Raw genomic sequence first — 15,457 nt, 5'->3', positions numbered from 1 at the left:
CGGGTGGCAATCGATTTCTCATCGATATCGCATTGAAAATGGAATATTCTAGGACAAAGTACTCACGCATATTTTTTTCTGTGAATTTTTATAATTTTATTTTCGTTTTCCCAGAACTTTGAGGGTTATTTGAGCATATATTCATAATTTTGGAAATTCCCGCACTCTGCAAAACAGAATTTCAAAGTTTAAATGAAAAAAATGCCAATAAGAGAAGATGCAATTTTTTTTCTGTAAAAATCATTCGGTGCAACAAAACAGAATTCCTCTGGACTCTCCATTAAATTTCTACATTTTTCCATACACAATAATATAAACATTTATAATAATGTTTATAGAATTTTTTTATCACTCGTGCTTTGTCAATCCAAAAAATTGAATTCCGAATGATTATTTATCCTGCGAAAACGACAAAGAAAAAAGTGATAAAGACTCGTTTCTAAAATTGAGATTTGCATTACTCTTAGATATGAAGACATTAACGAGTAAAAATTCGTTTACATTTAATTATCGGTTACAAATAAAAAAGCATCTTCACGCTCTTTCCACAAGGCATCAGCAATTCACCCACTTATGATTTTAACTATGTTCATAATGCCTCTGATGACAATAAAATCGCTTGAAAATTGTTCATCTCTCTGTGGATTTCTGTAAATTAAACTCTCACACATCACACCCATACATTTCACATGGCTCCATTAATCTCACTATCTGTTGACAATTCAATGACTCGCTGTTTGTATTTATACAGTTATTTATTCACCAACACATTTGATTGTTGCAGTTGGCGTGAGAAATTTTCAGTGGAAATGAAAAACAGAATGCATTCAACGAAATGTATCACAGGTACCACAGCACGTGGAGAAATGAATTGGAGCAAAACGAGTAATTCTGACACGACAGTCTGTCATTCAAACACGAGCATTTGCCAGCACGAAAGCAGTTTAGAAAAATGGATCTCACTTTGATGAATTACTTTGAGGATATGCGAGTGGAAGAGCTCTCGGTATGCAGTGGTTTTCACCCAAACGTGAGTTAATTGTTTATTTTCTTTACAATTTTTTGTCACAACTCTTGAAAAATCTTTGGAATCATCAAAACATCCCATTGCGCAATATTTTTATATTTTTATATTTCATTATTAAGAAAATTCAAATTTTCTTTCTATTCTCTGACAATTCATGATTTTTTTTTTCAATTCTCTCTGTAATTATATTTTTCTCACAATTTGTTCTCGTGATTATTCACTTGCACATCCTCAAGTCTTAAAATTCTCTCACACTTTTGATTAAAATGATTTCGAATCTCTGAATTACGATGGCTCATCGCCAAATTGTGCAAATCGACAGACTAATTTCCTTAACCCTTTGCAATTGGTCCTAGTTACTAGATCGATAGAATCACATTTTATAAAACTCCCGCAAAACTCAATGCACTCATTAATTAGCGTACTCACACGTGTAATTAAATGTGTAAATTCGTTGAGTTATCCGATTACACGAGTCACATTCGACTAAAGAATTGACATTGCACGTTTTTTTTAATCAATCGTATCTAAAATTCGAAAAAACATCTCAAATCACGTGCATTGATCCCTTGTCACTGTTTACATGTCTATTTTTTTGGAATTCTTACGTTTCGTTAATGATTTCGTAAACGCTGATTGGTATCCCTAGCTACTTTCTTATTGTTTATTAAGGTTTAGTTATTTCAATATGAAAATTTGAGTAATTACGTTGGTCGCTCCAACCACAGGCGTTCATTATAATTTTCGATTTATTTTTCATTAACATAAAGCATTTTATTCCATTGAAAAACTGGATATCATATCAGAAATTGAAAAAAAAAAATAATAACTTAATATTTCAATATAGTATTAGTATTATTATATTATTTTACACTGTCCAACTCTTATGACTGGAGGTATGGGATGGGATTCTGGTGCTAAAGGATGGGGATTGACATGTCAAGTGGAATGTCAATCTCAAAGTATTCCGTCTGCGCGATTTTTTCAACAATTTTTAAATTTAATTGTCGACGCTATTTCACAAAACTGTCGGAGCCCTCCGGCTTTCAATACGTATCGCCACTTTTTCGTTTTGGCAAACTGTTTCTTTGACGTTTGTCGACAAACATCGGCCAAGTATCGATTGCCAACGTTTGACAACAAACACGTGTGCCAACTCCCTCGAATGTCGTGTACAATGTAAACAATTTGCCTGCCGCTCTGGTATTGAATAAAATTGCACTTGCAACATAAATTGCTGGAATGAAACTTCAATTCCGCATTTTTTTTTTCAACAGAATATCCTCCCACCGCATAAATTTTTTTTTTATTAATTAACATTGCGTAGAAAATATGAGAATTACAACAAATACTTCGTAATTACAAAACGCTGAATCAATATTGCCATCCGTTTTTTATGAATATCTCGTGAGGCAATGGAGGTGGAATTATTTTTGTGGGGAGAGTTTTTGTGGAGAAAAACGAGAACTCCAAAAAAGTTTAAACAATAAATTCCGTATCTCTGGTAGATGACGAGCTATTCATGAAAAAGCAAAATGCATATTTTCCGGAAATTGAGATTTCTGGGTTTATTTCTACAGAATAATTTTCCTATGATTTATAAAAATTGTTGCTGTGAAAAACTGAAATGATAATTCAATTGAAATGAAAAAATTCGAATTTTCTATAATTTTTTTTTTTGAGTTTTCAATGATTTTTTAATTTACCGTAAGAGTAGAGCAGTTTTTTCAATAACAAATTTAATTTTAGATCTACACTCGAACCCGTGCACTAGACTCGATAGTGATAAAGCCATAGATTAGAGATAACGTAAAGGAAAGAAAAAAGAACTTGAAAGACAATCCGATAACGATTTAGAAATTCTTTCACACGTTTTACTCTTTTGCTCATTGTTCTCACTTTAAAATGGATTCAACCGACGCGCCTAGCCAAACAACTATCGCAATTGTATTTCTCTCGAGTCCCATCGTTTCTCTCAGCCAATGGCCTCGGTACAGTTTCATAATCACTTTCGTTTGCTGTGCTAATTGCATTGATTCTCACTCTCATTGAATCATTCTCGTTCGAGTGCTCGAGGATGTGATTCTGCAATGAATCACAGAGAAAAATCACCAGAAAATTTTGTGCGTTTTTCAAACCTGAGAATTTCCCAAATGAATCAGATTTTTTATTGCTTTTCATCGAAGAAAATTGTTAGTCATTCGGTTTTATCGAATTTTATTTCGAATTTCGTCTTCTGTGAAATCGCTTTAAGATGCCCTCTGCCCTCACCCTAATCGCTCCCCTTTTTTGCCTCTCCCTTTCTGATCAATAACACCCTCCGAAGGCTCTCAAACTCTTGCTTTACGTTTTCTACATATTAAATTCCGAATTGTTTATGCCAGTCACTGAGAATTCCGTGAATCTATTGAAATCTTGGAATTCTCTGGAACTTCTGCGAATATTTATCGTCGATAAAAGGAAGCCCTTGCCCACAGAAGAAACTTTTCGGTTCCAGATTTTATTTCGTCTTTCTAATATTTCAAGTAAGCAGTTTAAAAAAATTATTCATTTTTCGGAATTACGATGCAGTGCGGTGAGAGTAATTTTATAATCATGAGTGTTTTTAATAATTATTTAAAAACGCGAGGTGGGATACCGCCATTTTTGAAATCCTTTGCGGCACCTAAAATGGCGGCGCTCACGTCAGTCATTTTTGGTCCATTCTCTCACCGAATTATTCAATTGATTTTTGTTTGTAATTGCATTCGTGATAACTCGATGATTTAAAAAATCAACAATCCAAATTATTATAAAATCAAAGAATAGAATTCCCAAGGAAATAACATCGGATTATTCTCTAAAATTATTTCACACACGTAAATATAAACATGAGATTGCCTGCTCGATTCGATAAATTTTCATTATCAACTATTAACGCATTGCATTAATAAATATTTAATATAGTATATATCAGTGTTCAATGTCTATAAATTGGATTTAATCACGCAATCTACTGCACCTCCACTCGATCTTTACAAAATTCGGTAACCAGTATAATCGAGGAATTAACGTATCATCTATTCATAAATATTAATTTTTTGGTTTGAGTTGAATTCGAAGGGTTCAAGTGCCCAGCCAGCGAACACATTCTCCGATATAATTTTAATTTCTCGTAATGTACAACCAGAGGCATTCGGACACTGAGAAAAAAATGTACTTTACCCGCGAGAATCATGTAGTCATTCCCTAATAAATATAAGTAATAAATTCCAGTCGAGTTTTCAATCGTAATAATTGAATTGCTCTAGAAGATAATGAGAAATAACATGACCCACCCCTCCTGGTGATTGTTATAATTAATACCTAATTAAGATCCCCTGAAAGTCACTCGACTGGAGTAATAGCATTTTACTCAAGTCAGCGAACATTTGATTTTAAAAATTCATTGTTTTCTCAGTGGATTCAAACTGCAAGCACATCTCTTCGTTACGCGGATATTAAAATTCAATGAAAAAAAAATCATAAGCAGAAAGGCCACCATCCCTGGATAAACAGAAATGTTCACTCTGTTTTGTGGTAAATGCAGTATCGTTTCTGTGGTTATTTTGTATCTTTGGCCCGGTGTGTTGTCCGTTCTCAGTACAAAACGAGATAAAAAAAAAATCCTCATTAAATATAAACAAGGGAATAATCCCTGGTTTCACATTTTAAATTCGCTTATTCCCCGCAACCATAGAAATGGTCAGGATGGTAAAGAGAAAATGTTCCATCATTATTATTCTTATATTTTCCCACCAGCAATGATTGATTGTCCATTAATTATTAATTATTAACCAATAAAAATGCCGACACTGGAGTTTAAAAAAATGGTGCTAAATGCTGGATGTGTCCTTGATAGATAAATAAATAAATAAATAAATATATGATTAAAAAAGGGGGTAAAGGAGGGATAAAATCCACTTTATTCTCAGAACCACGATCTCGGAGAGTGAAAAATGGTAATAATATTCATACACTGGTGGTGATTTGCTCGATAACAGTGACATCACGATAACGTCTAGGTCTGGGTCGATAAGTATCATGATTACCATGAAGTCCTTCAGGTACACTCTTGCTCGGCCTCAGGGCATGATGATGATGATGATGATGATAAGGAATTGATTGGCAGTAGTGATGCTCTCCATGTATGCAATTGTGCTCTTGCATATCGTGATACTGATGATGAAGCGGTGTCTGGGGCTGATCTCTCATCTCCTGTTCAATATCTAAGGGCACGTGGAGTGACTGTGACTTTGGCAAACGCTGTCTAGGTGGTGGTGGACAGGCGCATGGAGGTGGCAGTTGTTGGCTAACGTGGGACAATTGGGATGCATGGAGAACTGGTGAAGACGGCTGTCTACCCCAGCCAACCAGAAATAGTAGACCAGCACCGCATAAGGAACTCAATGTGCACGCGTAGTAACCAACACGTGGAATACTTGCATTCATGTAACCTGAGGGGGAGGGGGAGGGAGGATCAATCAAATTTATATCAATTATCAAAAAAAAATACCCAATATACACAAATATGGATATCTTCAATATATCCGAGTTGAAGATGATTCTCCCTAATTTTAATCTCAACTAAATCCTCTCGAAATACTTAGATAGCGATAAGGATTTTATCAGACGGCCCCAGAGGCGCTCTAACAAGTTTTTACAACTTCAACACTCCGCGGAAAAATCAAACGATATCCAACTTGAATTGTTTCTCAACTATTTAAAAAACTAATTGCTGGGTAAATTCCGCAGACTCTTTGACGACGGCCTTATCATTCACGACCGAACGATCCTTTAACGCGTAATTTCACTCTTATTTCCGAATGAGAGATTTCATTGAAACTCCGGAAAGTACGTGAATTTTTATCGGCTCTTATCGTGAATTTTGTTTTAATTAAAGTGGAGTGAGATATATCTGAATGATATGGTAATGCGAGAGCTGTGGGATTGTCTTTCTGTTAATTATGTCATTCTCTTCCGTTCATTAAGTCTTCACGGATGCGCTCAACACCTGGGTTCCACAGTCTGATTGAGCAAATAATTCCGACACGGCAGTGAATAATAAAAATTTCCCAGGTTTTGAACTTTCTCGTTGACTTTCGACTTGTCTCAGCATCGCTCTCACTTGGCTTTAATTTACATCATGAGAGATGATCAGATGTAATTAATTTCAATTGTCTACAATGGCGATGACTAATTTTCCACTCTCCACTCAACTCCAGGGGTTTCGCGTATTTATTTTCATTTCTCGATGGCTTCCGCTAATTTATTGACCACTTATAACAATTTCAAACTGAATTTCAAATTTTTATTTATATAAAATAATTGATTTCCGATTTTATAACTCGAAAAATATAAAATTCTTCCGCAGATTTTTTTCTAATCGCGTTATTTCAACCCAAAACAATTCAAATTCTCATTTTTGTTCTTCAGAATGAGTCGAATATATTGAATATATCAATACATCGATATCAAGGTCATGCATAATTGACAGTTCAATATGGAAAAATAGTCGATGTGATTTTCTGGTGGAGGTACAATCCCTTGACTTTATTATTCATACTAACCAGTGAGAGGAACTCCAAGAAGGATTGGTAGGGCTTCGGCAGCTTGAACAAGTGCCCAAGATCTTGCAAAGTGTCTTGCACGCAATCTCTCCAGTGCTAACATCTTGAGGGAGTATAGGGCACCACCGAGTGAGGCACCGTATAATCCAGAAGCTAATACCAGCCCATGATGGCCCTCCACACTACCAAGTGCTATTTGTGCAAGAGCTGAAAATGAAACATTATTAAACATTATCACTCCAATCACATCAATCCCAACTCAAAAAAGAAAAATAAAAAATTTTTTTTTTTAAATAATATACCGATATAATTATTGCAATATTAATATATGAAATATAAATATATTATATATCGTTAATATTATTATTGATAGTTATATTGATGTATGGAATATTGAATATTTATTTAATTAAAGAATATATCGGTTTTTGGGAGGTGAAAGGATTTTGGGTGGAACATTTTTTTGGAATTCAATTTGGAAAATTCATAAATTGAAAATATCGGGAAGTAGCGCAGATGGTGAGAAGAGGAATAATCGAAATTTCACGGTTTTATTTGTGATTGGAAAGTGGAGAGTTGAGCGATTTGAGACGCTGGCAAATGCACTGCCCGTCCACCGGAGAATTGAAATTTTTATCTCCCAAGGAGATTTGAATCTTCTGGTTTAACATGAGTGATGACTTTATTACCTTGGAAAGTTCTGGTAACTTTCGCTAACGTCCCAGAGACTGAGACCTCTTATCTCCCTATTCCACTTCATTTCAAAATTTCATCTCCACTGGAACCATTGAACGGAGTACTTTAGCACTTTAGCTGTACTAACACCCAGAATTTTCAATTCCTCTGATTTCCACGGGGAGAAAACAATTTTCTTCAACTGAGGCCATCCTCTTCATTTTTAAATAGCAGAAACCCATTGCCATTGAGAATAAATTGGTAACGAGGGATAAAATCGATTCTCTAATTATTTTATTTTCTAATGGATAATTTTGTAATCATACGTATAAATGAATAAAAAGGGATTTCAGTGTTTTCTAACCGGCAATAATATTTGCAATTAAAAACCCGTTATCACCACTTCAAAGATAATTGGATCCTCGGAGCCTCCAATTACTACTAATTAGACTTGAATTTAACGCTCGGATCGCGAAACGTGACACGATAATTATTCAATCGGCAATACAACCATTGGATGTCATCCGAAACTGGTTGCATACGATCACAACTGCACTTGGCTCATTTGCAATTCATAACGGTAGCGGTTGTATACTTGCCAAATGGGAGGATGTGCCAGCCTCCCGGTAAACGCCAATTTTATATTTAGAAAAAAAAAATCTCCAGTTGATGAATACAAAGAAAATTGTTTGATCGGTGCAAACTCTTCTCGATTTATCACATTTTAAATCGAAAGGAATGCCACCTGCAAGATCTTTTCTCTCGTTCTCATACACTTGTTATGATATTGTAAATATTTTTCATGGAAATATTGTCTCTACTGGGCACTTTGAATTTACAATTTTCCTTATCACTGGTACCAACTCTCTTCACTGCATCCATAATTCCCACAGGGATGTGCACACCCGCTATCATTTATTCTCACTTCTTCTAGGTTCTTTTTCATTCTTCAGGGATTTACGATTGTTCTCTGCTTGAGACTTCTCCTTTATCACGACTGAATAAGTGATGTAAACAAATGTTTTTAATTTTTTTTCATTCAGCAAAGCTCTGAATTACCAATTAAATTATTCCATTCTTCGTCAATTTTTTAAATAATCATTAATCAAATATATTCTGGGAATGATGATGACTCTCGTCCGTTGAATGAAAAATATTTCTAGTGGTCATGATCCGATGAAATTTCGTTCACGAGAAATAGTTTGCAAAAAAAAAAATGGAAATTTCCCGACACCGCTCTGACATTGCAATGCGCACCCTGGATGACGCTGAGTCGGAAAACTCAATTCACCCGAGTGGAGTCTCCCAGGATCTCAGGAAAACGAGGGAAGGGATAACCCGATCTGTCGAGTTTCACACTCACGGGACTCTGTCATCCGCCTCTCAGTGGATTTAGCAGCACAACTTCATTCCATCGGGGATCAGCCTGCACCACCCACCGCCACCCCCCCAAAACTATGTATTTCATTTACCCGAGTTAAACTTTTCACACTCCGGGAATTAAACGAATTACCGTCTGACCCTATTTATTGTTTGCCCCGAAACGATTCATTAACTCGTGAATTTAAATTTTGATTTTGAGGAATGAGTTAATGAAATGCGGAGGGATGATATCCCGGAGTTTGAGGCATGCGGGTTGAATTCAAATGAACACTCACTCTCAACTGGAGGAAGTTGGTGGTCCTCTCTGAGCACGAGTGCTCAAGGACTTGCTCAGCAAATAATGGTGAAAACTGAATGAGAAAGCCCCAGGGGAAGGGTTGAACAACACGCGGAATACCCCACCATTTACTCCACCATCTGCATTAATAATTCACCCCTTTCTCCTCGATAAAAAATTCGATAAAAAAAATTGAAGAAAAAAATTCGTTTTTTACATTTATCCCTCTCACGGCTTTTGACCCACCACTTTGACCCTCAATCAATTGAATTAATTAATTCTATAATTTTTATATTTTCAATCTAAATTTTTATTCGCCATTTATAACGATTCCTTTATTTCGCGAGAGACACGAAATTTTCAGTTTAATGCAGCCCCGGGATCTCTTTGATTTTCAATTCCAGATGCACTTTGTCCCGGCACTTCAATTCTCAAGCGAGTGACAGCTTTCCTCCTCCATACTACCACGAAAATGCATCATCTCCGCCCTAAACCAGGTATCTCACTCAGGAAATTGCAAATCCCCTCGTCCAGACCGGAGTATCTCGCTTCAACCCTTTCACACCTTCTCCAGTGCTTTTCACTCCTCTACAAGCGATAAACTTGATTCTTTTCCACTCAAAGCTGCTCGGGATTTATAATATAGAATTTAGAATGAAAATCACCTGAATCTAGGTGTTTAGTACGATCAAGTGTCGAGACCGTGCGCTCAATCCTCTGTATTCAACAAAAAAAAAATTCCAGTGGGAATGCCACATGATTATTTATTCCAAAAATTAATAATCCATTAATAGAATTTTTCTGATGTGTTAATCCAAAAATATCGAATGACTGGAGAAAATTCTGAAGCGTTGAAACGTTATGAGGCATGAAAATTTACACTTGCGTGATATACGTCGCGAGATGCTGCCAATATCCCCGAGATGTCTTACATCCCTCCCGAAGATGCCGGAAGTGAGGATAAGGCTATCGATACACTTTACGATCCGGATATATCCCGTTTATAGTCAACCGGAATTACCGGACGTCCGAGTGTTGATTGGTGAATGCCATAATACGGATACTCACCAACTCCAACTAGTGCACCCTGGCAGAGGTACTGCCTTGACACCAGACACTGGGCTGATGGTCTAGCAGTGACACAACCCCATGCTGCACATCCCAGAGCAGCTGCCAAACCCAGACACGACTGGAGCAGCACCAGAGAGCTGATCTCCAAACCACTCTGGAATCCCTGGAGCACCTGGAGGCAGATCACAGTAAATTCGAATACGAGAATTTATTTTTCATGGAATTAAAGTCAGTTGGCGAATCAAAATGTACGGGAAAAAAATAAATTGAGGAGTGGTGCGACTATAACGGGATTCTACTGTAATTGCACTTGGTGTGATTCGCACGGAGTCTGTGTCGATCAGTTCTTATCCAATCTACCACCCGTTGAGAATCGTAAAACCCTCGATTGTCTTACAAAATGCGACTCCTGGTGGCAGACCAAAGGGAAGAAAACCAACACGTGTTCTCTCACTCAAAAATTTAACGGCGTCGTAAAAATTGTTCTCCCAATGGGAATTTTCTCCACACAACTTCACTCACTGTATCATTTTTTCTCTTAAAAATTGCTTTTTCGTTAATAATAATAATCATCCCATTGCCGTCGGTCGTATTTCTGTTCTACATCTCCACCGAGAGTTTAAAAGCTGTAATTGAGTTTATTCTCCTCCATCTATTCATGTTTCCCGGGTTTCTGAATAATTTTCATCCCCCTCCGGGGGGAAAAATGTTTCACCCATTTCGCATGAAAAAGTTTACCCCATTTTTTTTTTTTCAATCTCTCGTGTTCGTTTTGGTATTCAACTTACGATGTAGAAAGCTGGAGTGTAGAGTCCAAATGCTGCAGAGCCTGCAGCAAGCATCAGCATTCGCACAGGTCGACTCCCTAAGGGGCTCAAGTCCACAAATGGCTGTCGTGGCATTTTATTAGCGCTATTTTTTTTCTCCTTTATTTTTGTCCGTTGATTTTTCAAGTGAACAATTGCTCTTCGTTGGGGATGATACAGCGACGCACTCCTGTAGATTAATCCTAGGAAAAATGTCAACGACAGGGCACCAGTCACTGACTGAAATCCCAGCCTCCACCCAAGACCTCTGAAATCAATTGTTTAAACAATCTTATTCCATTCCACTAACATTATTATTCGAGAATCCCCAGAGAGCAGAAATTTCGACGTTCAGTAAAAATAACATTATTACTCGTTAATTGTTATTGTTTATTTAATATTGAATTGATGAATTCGCGAGGACCTGAATTGAAAATTGAAATTGTTAAATGAATTTTTCGAAATTTAAAATTTCGACTCAATTGATATATTTTTTTTTTCATACAATTCAATTATTATTATCTGGAAAAATAATATTAATATTGTTGTTTTCACGATTTAGAAAAAATATATCAAAATATTTTCGAAATATACATTTTATATATTTTTTCATGAATTATTCTAATTTGAGATATTAAGAGAATATTTTCCGACATGGAAATTTTTTCCCGTGGGAAAAAATTCGCGCTCTTCGTTGATTAATTAATGAACACATGACTAATTAATTTTTTGCAAAAGGTAATTGAGACTGGTGAATTTTCATATTTTTCCAATTGTTTGGAAATTCGCATTGAATAAAATTTCAATCGTTAAAGGCAAGAAATGAATTTCGCAAGTCATTGTATATTATATATTTCTACGATATATTCCACCCGGTATTATCTCCTATATTTGCGTCTCTGGAAATATATTATTCCGCGCCTTCAGCTGTGAAAAATCTCCCTCCCCATTTTTTTTTCTTCATATCCTTTTTATTCATTTTTTTTCAGTGGATGTGGGCGGAAGCTGAAACGCGTGGGATCACACGAGTGGCTTTCGCTCCACTTTATTTATTTATTCATTTTTTTATTTTTATTCCACTTTGTGAACTGCTGCACGTGTCTGACTGTCCAAGTTTTTTTCCACTTGCTGTACAACCGTAAGACGAATCGAGAATTGAGGAACAACTTCCCACGTTTGATCGCATAAAAAGCTAGTGGAAATTTAAAATATATTTTCACGAATCCACGAAAAATTCCGCGGACGATTTTTCACCGAGTGAAATCGAGAATTGAAAAAAAATTCTCGGCATTGATTGAGAGTCAATCACTCGCGTATCGATATCTTCTCCAGGGAATTAAAAAAAAATTGGATAATTAATGAGAACTGATTGCGGCATGAAAAGAAAAAAAAAATGAAAAGAGAGTGGGCAGTGGGTCCTACATATATTTTTCATTCATCGAGTTTTCATCAATTTCATTCAATTTTTTTTCACCCAATTTTTTTTTTATCCCATCCCCCGCATTTTCATTACAAAGAATAAACATCAAATGGTGGAATAACATTTACGAGTGCAGGTCAAATGAGGATTTATGAATTGAACTTTTGCGAATTACGTCGGGCGATTTATTCCACGTGGAATTAACGGCCGATGGACCGTGAAGGTAAGATGAATCATCTGGGAAATTGCATGAGACGTCAGAGGGATTTAATGGATCGAGCGCGAACTAGAAAAATTAATTTCCCCGTGTTTTCATTAGGACGTAATTCACGATAGTTTCATCTCGTAATTACTAAAATGTCACGGCAATTGTTCCCCAAATGCCCCCAGCCAATTTCACCATGCCAGTGATTTTCTTTTCGAAATAATTACCGAATCAAAACTAATTAATTAACTTTCCAAACGATCGAAATGACAGAATTAATTAATTAATTAAAATAAATAAAATAAACTAGATTACAAAATACATTCATCCCGGACTTCGGACTTCCGGCGATATATCAACGTCATCTTCAAGATGCGGATGGCACCTCAACCCGGTTAACAATTTTTTTTTAATAATCTCAATAAACGGAGATTTTAATGCCTAAATAAAATTGAAAAAAAAAAAAATCCTGGGAGACATGTTGTCTCAAAAAAGACTCACCCAACGGCTTCCTTGTAGAATACGCTGAAGAGGGCTATACCGACACCAGTGCCAGCTTGCACCACCATCTCCACGAATTCCCGTCGTTTTTTAAAGTAATGACCGAGAATCAAGCCAGCAGTTTCCCGAACAAGTCCAGCACCAGCTCCCAGCACCAGACCATAGCTGCATTTAAAAAATGTAAATAGAGATAACTCCCGGTGGAAAATAACTTGAGGTAGATGAACTTTTGCGGTACAGATGGAAAAACAGTCGACACACCGGCGTCAACCGAGTATTGGGGATTTTCTCGTTAGGTTCTTTCACCCCAATGGATCGCTATCTTCTGGTGCTATGCATTTTTCCTCGTTACTTCACCCCTCCATCCCATCGCCCTCCCCATTTTCCTTGTTTTTCCTAATCCCCGGGTGATGCTTTCTTTCTCTTTTTTTTTTTTATCATCGATATTGCCCTAGTTGCTAGTGCAAATAAACACGAATCGTTGTTCTATTTTTGTGGATATCACCGATGAGTGACCGACTTCATCGAGATTAATCGAGAGCTTTTAATTGCGGTTAATCAAAAGTTATTAATTCGTAATAATCATTGATTTGGATTAATACCGAATAATTATTCATTTATAGATTTTTTTTTTCATATTGAAGAGGAGCTTTTTAATTAATGCTTCTCATGAGCATTAATGAGCTTTAATTAAAATTCACAGCTCCTCGGAGGTCAGAGGACTCCCAAGGATTCGATATTTTCGTTTTTCTCGTAATTTCCTCGGGCTGTGATAAATCACAAGTTGAGATATTGCATGAGACTGAAAATAAATGAGAACCAAATGCCCCGCGATTTTTTGAAAATAAGATATATTTATTTTAAGACTGCGAATGAGATGGAGAATTATGGAAAACGCGGAATGAACTTCTCGTTTGAATTTTCCTCCGTTGGCAATTTATAACTCGAATGCTCATCTAAATATTCAGTTTACCCTAATTATTGTATTTATTTTCTGTCCGCCTCAATGTCGGTACGATAATTTATTCTGGTGGAGTGAAAATTTCAGGTTATGATTGTCGAGAGTTTGTTGGAGCGATAAACTGAAATTTACGGGTTTCCGGTTTTCTCTTGTATCGCATTATTTTATTTCTATTTGATTTCTCTGGTTTATTTCCGCATGGCTGACCACACCTGGAGATTTCTTCTCTTTCAATTGCTCCGACGGATATTTCGATTTTTGAGCCATCGATGGGGAGAATCCAGATATTTATCATTCGAATTGGAGGGATTAGTCTATTTTATCTGTTTATCAAGTCCATTCCATCGAAAATCCGTATATTAAACCCATAAACAATCAAAACAACCCCTTGACTTTCAACTGACCTTCACGCGATCCTAACGTCTACTGCACAAACTTCTTTGACCTCCATCTCTAATTTATGTTCCAATTCCATTACTGAATTGCCCTAAAAGTCCGTTGAAAATGAAATAATGTAGAGATTACGTTTGACTCTTATAGTGGCTCTCAGAAAATTGAAAAGGTCGTTCCGATCTTTGATCAAATAATTCTCATTATGAGTCAACGTACCTTATTACTACTTGATGCATGTGAAGAGCAAAAGAAGTGAAGAGGGAGGCCAGGGCAAAAATGAAACCTCCAATTACAGCAGTGAGTCTCGTACTCCCTCGACGACATGCACCCACAACCAGAGGTGCTGAGCCCCGGGATACGGCAGCACTCAAAGCTCCGGCCCAGGCTTCAATGAAAATCAAAATTTGTGATATTTCATTTGATAAATCATTTTTCGGACCTTAAAGTGTGAATGCTCTTGTTGACCTTGCCTATACAAAGGGTCAAACAATCTTCTTCGCGTTCTTTCAAGGTCAAATCTTTGAGCCTTGATCCTTTGACCTTCACCACGGGTCAAACAAATTCTCCCACTACCTGTCAGTAAATTCATACGATTTTATGAGTTTAAAAGAGTTGAAGAGGTTTGACCTTCGTACAACCTTGACAGTTGACCCCCAACTTTTTGATTCTTGAAGAACTTTTCGCTCGATTTCAAAATAAAAATCAGATCGGGTTTCACCGAATGTCGAGAGACTTCGTGCAGTGGCCATTATGCCCTGAAAATTCCCCGGGCAACGATAACAGCTGGATTTAGTGTCGGACGAGGTGTGAATGCTCAATGTGGTCATCCCCATTGGATATTCCATTTCGATTTTCAAGTGGTAGCATTCACTAGAATTGGCTCAACTCTATAAATCCATCGGGTAAAATACATTATGGAGAGCAATTGTACGGTGATGCCAGCCCCTCGATGAACATTTTTTTTTTATTGAAATTTCCGGCACGTCTGAAATTTTTCTGGTATTATTGTTTCACCGGAATTTCGACATTAAAAGTTCAGATCAGACGAATTTTTTGAGATTTTTTTTTTCATATTTATATTATCTTTACAATGAATCCGTAAATTTACAATTATTCATCAATTTTTCCTTTATGATTTATACGTTCATAA

At 36.5% G+C, this 15,457-nt stretch overlaps 1 protein-coding gene across 3 annotated transcripts in view; it reads right to left on the bottom strand.

Moving 5' to 3' along the window:
• Nucleotides 1-3,911: 3,911 nt before the first annotated feature.
• Nucleotides 3,912-15,457, bottom strand: part of LOC105267425 (monocarboxylate transporter 10) — a 46,317-nt gene continuing 34,771 nt past the window's right edge. For all 3 annotated transcript variants that reach the window (XM_011306268.1, XM_011306269.1, XM_011306270.1), the window contains 6 exons: nt 14,524-14,692; nt 12,954-13,118; nt 10,810-11,095; nt 10,019-10,193; nt 6,616-6,822; nt 3,912-5,502 (listed from right to left, as the gene is read on the bottom strand). In XM_011306268.1, coding sequence (XP_011304570.1) covers nt 5,018-5,502; nt 6,616-6,822; nt 10,019-10,193; nt 10,810-11,095; nt 12,954-13,118; nt 14,524-14,692 — 1,487 coding nt within the window. In that variant the 3' untranslated portion in view covers nt 3,912-5,017. The remainder of the gene's footprint in view (nt 5,503-6,615; nt 6,823-10,018; nt 10,194-10,809; nt 11,096-12,953; nt 13,119-14,523; nt 14,693-15,457) is intronic.

The sequence above is a fragment of the Fopius arisanus genome, unplaced genomic scaffold (genome assembly GCF_000806365.1).
Source record: "Fopius arisanus strain USDA-PBARC FA_bdor unplaced genomic scaffold, ASM80636v1 scaffold00046, whole genome shotgun sequence".
Taxonomy (NCBI): Eukaryota; Metazoa; Arthropoda; class Insecta; order Hymenoptera; family Braconidae; genus Fopius; species Fopius arisanus.
Note: the sequence above shows the minus strand (reverse complement) of the source record. Positions and strands in the feature narration are given on the sequence as shown.